This window comes from Heptranchias perlo, chromosome 29 (assembly GCF_035084215.1).
Source record: "Heptranchias perlo isolate sHepPer1 chromosome 29, sHepPer1.hap1, whole genome shotgun sequence".
Lineage (NCBI taxonomy): Eukaryota > Metazoa > Chordata > Chondrichthyes > Hexanchiformes > Hexanchidae > Heptranchias > Heptranchias perlo.
Genome location: NC_090353.1, coordinates 37,633,939 through 37,643,080, shown reverse-complemented (window position 1 = coordinate 37,643,080; position 9,142 = coordinate 37,633,939). Strand labels below are relative to the sequence as shown.

Here is a 9,142-nt window from a genome sequence, read left to right as displayed (position 1 = left end):
TGTAACTCCCTCCCCCTACACCCCTCCCTCTCTCTGTAACCTCCTCCAGCCCTACAACCCTCCGAGATCTCTGCGCTCCTCCAATTCTGGCCTGTAGCACATCCTCGATTTTAATCGCTCCACCATTGGCGGCCGTGCCTTCAGCTGTCTAGGCCCTAAGGTCTGGAATTCCCTCCCTAAACCTCTCTGCATCTCTACCGCTCTCTCCTCCTTTAAGATGCTCCTTAAAACCTACCTCTTTGACCAAGCTTTTGGTCACCTCTCCTAATATCTCCTCATGTGACTCGGTGTCAAATTCTGTCTGATAATCGCTCCTGTGAAGCACCTTGGGACGTTTTACTACGTTAAAGGCGCTATATAAATGCAAGTTGTTGTTGTTGTACGAGAAGTGTCTCCAATTGATGAGATGTTTCCACTTGTGGGGCCATAAATATAAGATAGTCACTAATAAATCCAATGGGGAATTCAGGAGAAACTTCTTTACCCAGAGAGTGGTGAGAATGTGGAACTCGCTCCCACAAGGAGTAGTTGAGGTGAATAGTGTAGGGGAAGCTCGATAAACATGAGGGAGAAAGGAATTGAAGGATATGCTGGTGAGATGAGGTGAGATGGGAGGAGGCTCGGGCGGAGCACAATCACTGGCATAGATGTGAGAAATGTCAGTGTCTCACACTGGGACTGTCACCTATTGTATTTGCTGTGATGAATCCTGAGTTGATTCCTGTTTTGTGAAGATTGGTGGAGAGGCTGATGGAATTTAGTTGCAGGAGTTAGTGGAGGAAATTCTCTGTCATTCTGTGTGTCTCTAGCCTGCCTCGGAATAGGGAGGGGAGGTGATCTGCTGCGATCCAGTTACGCCGCTCTGCCCAATGTGTCCTGAGGCTCTCTCTCTCTCCCAGCGTAGTGAGACTTTACAGGAAATTTCGGGTTCTGTTATTTAATGAGCACTCGTTAATTTCGTGTGTGATAAAAGTGGGTTGTGCGAAGTGGCGGGTCTGGGGTCTGGGGGCGGGCCGTTCTTTCCAAGACACAGATGTTATTGGTGAGGGGAAGTTGTTTGAAGTTTCTGACTTCTCCCTTCAGCCCAATGCTGTGTCTCTGGGCGGAGAGACCGTTCCTGGGCACAGCCAACCAGACCGAAGCAGTGAGAGCCAGAGCGACATTCGCAGAAACAAAAGCTTTTACATCAAACAGAACTCATTCTGCAAACAAAAAAAAAACCCTTTTTATTTTGAAGTGATGAACTTTACCCAAGGAAATCTGAGCGAGCAGGAGGCCGAGCTCCCAGGACCGAGGCGTGAACTTTGAATGAATAACTTTCCCTACTTTCTTACAAGGAGGAAGACGTTAATAACCAGGAGAGGAGGAGGGAGAAAAGTTAAGTCAGAAACTTGGCTGGACTTGAGAAACGAGAGCGGCTGGTGAGAGAAGGTCTAAGTGGAGGTGCCCCGGGGGGCTCCGGGAACTCGATGGCTCACAACCCCCTCAATCTGTGAGCAGAGGGGGACGTTGCAGGATTTTATAACAGGTCCTCCCACCCCGACCCTCCCCCTGTTGTACGGAGTCTGGAAATGAGGCAGATCAGCCGCTGCTGGTGGATTTTATCCAATTTCGTGTGCTACTGTTGCCTCTCCTCTTGTTCCCAACCAAGACAGTAAGTTCTGATCTGCTTGTGTGTGTTTTGGGGGGTTGTGGATTGCGGGGATGAGAGAGTCCTGGGATTGCAGGACACTCACTCTGATGGTGTGTGAGAGAGAGAGGGAGAGAGAGAAGGGCTGACTGACCTTTGCTGCTGTCTGTTCCAGGGGATATCTGGTGGCGGCTCCCTCAGTTTTCAGGGCAGGGGTTGACGGGGTGATCAGTGTTACAATATTCAACCCTCTGAAAGAAACGGAAGTCCACGTTCAGCTGGTGGCGAAAGGGGAAACGGTAGCTCAGAATCAGGCGAGCATCCTCGGTGAGTCCTCTCATTTTGTTTGAGCTTCAGAAATACTTTCTGCAAGTTTCTGCTGAAATCAGCTTGCTGTTTAATGAAGGATGTTCTTTGTCCTTGGTTTTTAAAAAGTTGTTAAATTGATTATGGAGCATTTCAGTAACCAGAAAACACGGTATTTTGTGTTTTTTTTGCAGAAAAGGGGACAGTCACATTAAAGGTAAGGTTACAATGATTTACTGTCAGAAAAGTTGGGAGGGAGCGCCAAAAGTTTTTGGCAAAGTTTATTTGTGGTGAAATTGACAACCGCGTGGGTCACTTTCTGACACTTTCCCACATGGTTTTCTCTCTCTTTCTCACCCTTATACTGTCACTTTATCTTTCTTTTCTCTCTCACTGTCTATTTCTCCCTTAAATTGTCACTATCTCTCTTTTCCTGTTTCTGACTCTCTCTCACTGTATCCCTTTCTGTCTCTCACTGTTTCGTTCTGCCTGTCCCTTGCACTGTGTATCTCTCTGTCACACTTTCTGTCTTGCTCTCCATCTGTCACTCTCCATTTATCTCGCTCTCTGTCTCATTCTTCTTGCTGTCTCTCACTCTCCATCTTGATCTCTGTCATTCTCTTCTTCTGACTCTTCATCTCACCACCTCTCTGTCTCACTCTTTAACTTTTTTTCTTTTTACACGTTGTTTACTCCAGAACCTGTTTGTTAAACCAGCCTTAAGTCTGAACATTGTTTCTCCACCGTGTCTGCGATCAAGAATTCCCCCCCCCCCACCACCCCATCCAGTGCTGGACCACTGGCCTTTGGTGACATTCAATCTCCAACCCCTCCTCCTACTGTTGGCTTCAGGCATGGAGACGGGCCGTGCTCACATCGAGCTCGAGGGTGAGGGGACCTTTCACCAACCACCATTCTCAGCAGCGTTCAGAGGGAGGGAGTGAAGTTATTAACGAAACCCTGGAGAATAAAACATATTGTAAAGTTTCTGCCGTTGGAGATGAAGAGGGGTGAGAGGAGGCTCGCGTGGAGCATAAACACCAGCATGGACCAGATGGGCCGAATGGCCTGTTTCTGTGCTGTAAAATTCGATGTAATTCCATGAGTTCCCCCGATTCTCAGGTTATACTGTCACTTCTCTTTATTTGCCGTGTGATTTCTCCGAGATTCTGGCCTCCCCAGTCCTGATATCACCTTTTCTCTGATTTCCAGAGCTTTATCTTAAAGGAGAGAGGAAACCAGACATTGTCTCTTCAGAGGCTAATAAAAGGCAAGCAGCTCAGAGAGAATATTTGCCCAATGGCTACCCACCTCTGACGTTACTTCACTTGGCTTAGAGTTTGTTTGTCCCCCTGTGAGTGCGGGCAACGGAACGAGTGCACACAAAGTACAGCCGGGAATGTGTTTAGTGACGAGAGCTCCATTTGCTCTTTGGTTGTGTGTTTAGCTGATCCCTGATGGGCTCCCCTGGACTTAGGAAGAGAGTTTCTTCCTCATCACGAGCCAGTGAACACGAATGGAAAGTGCTCACCTGAACCGAGAGATCTGCTATCACCCAGGGAGCTGCACCCCGGGGAGAGTCAGCTGTCCCCCGGGGAGCTGCGCCCCTTGGAGAGTCAGCGCCCGGGGAGCTGCGCCCCTTGGAGAGTCAGCTGTCCCCCGGGGAGCTGCGCCCCTTGGAGAGTCAGCTGTCCCCCGGGGAGCCGCGCCCCGGGGAGAGTCAGCGCCCGGGGAGCTGCGCCCTGGGGAGAGTCAGCGCCCGGGGAGCTGCGCCCCGGGGAGAGTCAGCGCCCGGGGAGCTGCGCCCCGGGGAGCTGCGCCCCGGGGAGAGTCAGCGCCCGGGGAGCTGCGCCCCGGGGAGAGTCAGCGCCCGGGGAGCTGCGCCCCGGGGAGAGTCAGCGCCCGGGGAGCTGCGCCCCGGGGAGAGTCAGCGCCCGGGGAGCTGCGCCCCGGGGAGAGTCAGCGCCCGGGGAGCTGCGCCCCGGGGAGAGTCAGCGCCCGGGGAGCTGCGCCCCGGGGAGAGTCAGCGCCCGGGGAGCTGCGCCCCGGGATGAGTCAGCGCCCGGGGAGCTGCGCCCCGGGGAGAGTCAGCGCCCGGGGAGCTGCGCCCCGGGGAGAGTCAGCGCCCGGGGAGCTGCGCCCCGGGGAGAGTCAGCGCCCGGGGAGCTGCGCCCCGGGGAGAGTCAGCGCCCGGGGAGCTGCGCCCCGGGGAGAGTCAGCGCCCGGGGAGCTGCGCCCCGGGGAGAGTCAGCGCCCGGGGAGCTGCGCCCCGGGGAGAGTCAGCGCCCGGGGAGCTGCGCCCCGGGGAGAGTCAGCGCCCGGGGAGCTGCGCCCCGGGGAGAGTCAGCGCCCGGGGAGCTGCGCCCCGGGGAGAGTCAGCGCCCGGGAAGCTGCGCCCCGGGGAGAGTCAGCGCCCGGGGAGCTGCGCCCCGGGGAGAGTCAGCGCCCGGGGAGCTGCGCCCCGGGGAGAGTCAGCGCCCGGGAAGCTGCGCCCCGGGGAGCTGCGCCCCGGGAAGCTGCGCCCCGGGGAGAGTCAGCGCCCGGGGAGCTGCGCCCCGGGGAGAGTCAGCGCCCGGGGAGCTGCGCCCCGGGGAGAGTCAGCGCCCGGGGAGCTGCGCCCCGGGGAGAGTCAGCGCCCGGGGAGCTGCGCCCCGGGGAGAGTCAGCGCCCGGGGAGCTGCGCCCCGGGGAGAGTCAGCGCCCGGGGAGCTGCGCCCCGGGGAGAGTCAGCGCCCGGGGAGCTGCGCCCCGGGGAGAGTCAGCGCCCGGGGAGCTGCGCCCCGGGGAGAGTCAGCGCCCGGGGAGCTGCACCCCGGGGAGAGTCAGTAAAAGGAATGGTTTCTCTGTGTGTGCATGTTATGACTCATTCTGACCTTTCTCTCTCTCCTTTCTTTCTTTCTTTCTCTCTCTCCTTTCTTTCTTTCTCTCTCTCCTTTCTTTCTTTCTGTAGTTTCTATCTCCTATATTTACTCCCTTATCTTGCTATCGTTGACCTGCTCCTGGTTAGGGGGCTTATACTAAACATCTACAAATAAAATTCTACATCCATGAGGAAACTAAGAATAGTTTTACGTTTCACTTTTAAAAAGGATTATTTTGCATTAAAGAAAATAAATGAATCTAGGCATGCTTCTAAATTATTATTCTGACCCAGGACCAGTCTGAGTTAAATTGTTCTGGTCATTTGAGGAGATTTGCCTGGTGCTGCGATGCTGCTGAACTAGTTTCTGCCGCAATTGAGATTCCCAGTGAGTAAATGGTGGATCTCCCTCAGTGGCAAAACACCAGTATCTCAGTGTTGCAATTTACTGCACAGGGTCTAAAAGCATCCCCAGGTGAAATAAGAAAGTGATCCATAATCTCCACACAATATGTTAAAAATCTTGTGCCTCCGACTTTTACCATTATAAATTCCTACTATCTTTTTTATAATGGTAACTGCCTATGTAAACTCGTCACGCGGTAATTACACCCTCCACCCAGCACTGGTGCTGTGGTGCCTCGGTTTTGCTGGTCTCGGCTCCTCCTGTAACAGAGAAACTTTTACTCCAAGCAACTCGTCCCAAATTGCTGCAAATTTCACTATTTGATATGAACAATATTAAAGTATTCTGTCATAATGAGAACTGATTGTACAACTTACAATGGGGAGTGAATGACCCCAGTGTGCCCTGGTTCAGTGATCCCACTGCCCTTTAACCTGACCCCATCCCAAGTGTGTGATTAGTGTCTGGTTCCACAGGGGATCAAACATGAATATTATATGGATAAAAGTAGCTTTTTTTTTGCCTGCTTTTTCTTCCCATTAGATTGTGATTTAGCTGCTCAATCCACTTACTGATTTTCTTTTGTTTGAAGATGGGAGAATGGGAGATCGGTCTAACAACCTAACGTAGAGACAGGGCAAGTCACCGTCACATGCTTTTTTTTCCTTTCAAATTTATATTCCTCGTGCACTCTCCCCTCACTTCTCTCCAGAAGCCACTGACACTCGCTGGGGTACAGTCCCACGGTTTCTGCAATCTCTCAGGTGGCCAGTGTTCATTTATAAGCCCAGTTAGTAAGTGCTGGTAGGATATTGAATCCCGGAGATCATCGAATCCTCCTCTGATCTCTCAGCGTGAATTGATGTTTGGGGACCAGTCTGGATATCTGGGGACCAGTCTGGATATCTGGGGGCCCGTCTGGATATCTGGGGGCCCGTCTGGATGTCTGGCCTGGATGTTTGGCCTGGATGCCTGGGGACCTGTCTGGGGGACAGTCTCGATGACTGGTCTAGATGTCTGAGGGCCGGTCTGGATGTCTGGTCTGAATGTCTGGGGGCGGTCTACTATCGCCTTCCCTTTTCTAATCTCTTTCCTTTGTCTCCAAGGTGCCTCCGGGTTTCAGTGGCCAAGCACAGTTAAAGGTTTGGGGCAACCGACAGCTGACCGACGATGGCTATATCTTCCACAATTTCACAACTGTTACCATCGACTCCAAGGGCTCATCTGTGTTTATCCAGACAGACAAACCTGTTTACAAACCGAAGCAGAAAGGTACACCTTTCTCCACTCACCTGTGCATTACCCAGTACCTGGGCTGGATGATGCATCAATGTGTATTAATCATACAGATAGAGATGTCCCTCATTACACAAGCATCGACTTTGGCTCACTTGGTAATACCGTCCCCTCAGAGTCTTAAAGTCATGGGTTCAGTTCCAATCCAGGCTGACACTCCCAGTGCAGTACTGAGGGAGTGCTGCACTGTCAGAGGGTCAGTACTGAGGGAGTGCCGCACTGTCGGAGGGTCAGTACTGAGGGAGTGCCGCACTGTCGGAGGGTCAGTACTGAGGGAGTGCTGCACTGTCAGAGGGTCAGTACTGAGGGAGTGCCGCACTGTCGGAGGGTCAGTACTGAGGGAGTGCCGCACTGTCGGAGGGTCAGTACTGAGGGAGTGCCGCACTGTCGGAGGGTCAGTACTGAGGGAGTGCCGCACTGTCGGAGGGTCAGTACTGAGGGAGTGCCGCACTGTCAGAGGGTCAGTACTGAGGGAGTGCCGCACTGTCGGAGGGTCAGTACTGAGGGAGTGCCGCACTGTCGGAGGGTCAGTGCTGAGGGAGCGGCCGCACTGTCGGAGGGTCAGTGCTGAGGGAGCGCCGCACTGTCGGAGGGTCAGTGCTGAGGGAGCGCCGCACTGTCGGAGGGTCAGTGCTGAGGGAGCGCCGCACTGTCGGAGGGTCAGTGCTGAGGGAGTGCCGCACTGTCGGAGGGTCAGTGCTGAGGGAGTGCCGCACTGTCGGAGGGTCAGTACTGAGGGAGTGCCGCACTGTCGGAGGGTCAGTACTGAGGGAGTGCCGTGCTGCTGAGACCCACTCTGTCCTGCTAGTTCAGGATGGATGTTAAAGATCCCATGAAGAGCAGGGAGTTGTCCTCGGAAACATTCCAACCTCAACCAATACCAGAAACAGTCACCGTATTGCTGCTTCTCGGATCTCACTGTCTGTAAACTGGCCGCCATGTCGGTCACTTCACAGATGTTTCTGAAAGACACGTGGGCCGATTTCCACCTTCGGCACTGGGGCGGGTGATCTGTTGGGACGGAACGGATCGTCCGCAATTGAACCGGCCTGATTTTCATTTCATTGATTTCTTCGCCCAGTCAATGAAGATGAAAATCTGCCCCGTGTTAAAGTGATGCATAAACGCTCGTCTCTCTCTCGCTCTGTCTCTCTCTCTCTCTCTCGCTCTGTCTCTCTCTCTCTCGCTCTGTCTCTCTCTCTCTCTCTCTCTCTCTCGCTCTGTCTCTCTCTCTCTCGCTCTGTCTCTCTCTCTCTCTCTCTCTCGCTCTGTCTCTCGCTCTCTCTCGCTCTGTCTCTCTCTCTCTCTCTCTCTCGCTCTGTCTCTCTCTCTCTCTCTCTCGCTCTGTCTCTCTCTCTCGCTCTGTCTCTCTCTCTCTCTCTCTCTCGCTCTGTCTCTCTCTCTCGCGCTCTGTCTCTCTGTCTCTCGCTCTGTCTCTCGCTCTGTCTCTCGCTCTCTCTCGCTCTGTCTCTCTCTGTCTCTCTGTCTCTCTCTCTCTCGCTCTGTCTCTCTCTCTCTCTCTCGCTCTGTCTCTCTCTCTCTCTCTCGCTCTGTCTCTGTCTCTCTCGCTCGCTCTGTCTCTCTCCTCTGTCTCTCTCTCTCTCTCTCTCGCTCTGTCTCTCTCTCTGTCTCTCTCTCGCTCTGTCTCTGTCTCTCTCTCGCTCTGTCTCTCTCTCGCTCTGTCTCTCTCTCGCTCTGTCTCTCTCTCGCTCTGTCTCTCTCTCGCTCTGTCTCTCTCTCTCTCTCTCGTGCTCACTCTCTCGTGCTCTCTCTCTCGTGCTCTCTCTCTTGTGCTCTGTCTCTCGTGCTCTGTCTCTCTCTCTCTCGCTCTGTCTCTCTCTCTCTCGCTCTGTCTCTCTCTCTCTCTCGCTCTGTCTCTCTCTCTCTCTCTCTCTCGCTCTGTCTCTCTCTCTCTCTCGCTCTGTCTCTCTCTCTCTCGCTCTGTCTCTCGCTCTCTCTCACTCTGTCTCTCGCTCTCTCTCGCTCTCTCTCGCTCTGTCTCTCGCTCTCTCTCGCTCTCTCTCGCTCTGTCTCTCGCTCTCTCTCGCTCTGTCTCTCGCTCTCTCTCGCTCTGTCTCTCGCTCTGTCTCTCTCTCTCTCACTCTGTCTCTCTGTCTCTCTCTCTCTCGCTCTGTCTCTCTCTCTCTCTCGCTCTGTCTCTCTGTCTCTCTCGCTCGCTCTGTCTCTCTCCTCTGTCTCTCTCTCTCTCGCTCTGTCTCCCTCTCTGTCTCTCTCTCGCTCTGTCTCTGTCTCTCTCTCGCTCTGTCTCTGTCTCTGTCTCTCTCTCGCTCTGTCTCTCTCTCGCTCTGTCTCTCTCTCGCTCTCTCTCTCGCTCTGTGTCTCTCTCGCTCTGTCTGTCTCTCTCTCTCTCTCACGCTCTGTCTCTCTCTCTCGTGCTCTCTCTCTCGTGCTCTCTCTCTCGTGCTCTCTCTCTCGTGCTCTCTCTCTCGTGCTCTCTCTCTCGTGCTCTGTCTCTCTCTCGCTCTGTCTCTCTCTCTCTCTCTCTCGCTCTGTCTCTCTCTCTCTCTCTCTCTCTGTCTCTCTCTCTCGCGCTCTCTCTCTCTCTCTCTCGCGCTCTGTCTCTCCCTCGCTCTGTCTCTCCCTCGCTCTGTCTCTCTCTCGCTCTGTGTCTCTCTCGCTCTGTC

General features: G+C 54.1%; 1 protein-coding gene across 1 annotated transcript in view; it reads left to right on the top strand.

Annotated features, from left to right (window-relative positions):
* Positions 1-1,117: 1,117 nt before the first annotated feature.
* Positions 1,118-9,142, top strand: part of cpamd8 (C3 and PZP like alpha-2-macroglobulin domain containing 8) — a 176,921-nt gene continuing 168,896 nt past the window's right edge. The window contains exons 1-4 of the mRNA XM_067968643.1: positions 1,118-1,654; positions 1,806-1,957; positions 2,131-2,153; positions 6,308-6,473. Of these exons, the coding sequence (XP_067824744.1) occupies positions 1,572-1,654; positions 1,806-1,957; positions 2,131-2,153; positions 6,308-6,473 (424 nt within the window). The 5' untranslated portion in view covers positions 1,118-1,571. The remainder of the gene's footprint in view (positions 1,655-1,805; positions 1,958-2,130; positions 2,154-6,307; positions 6,474-9,142) is intronic.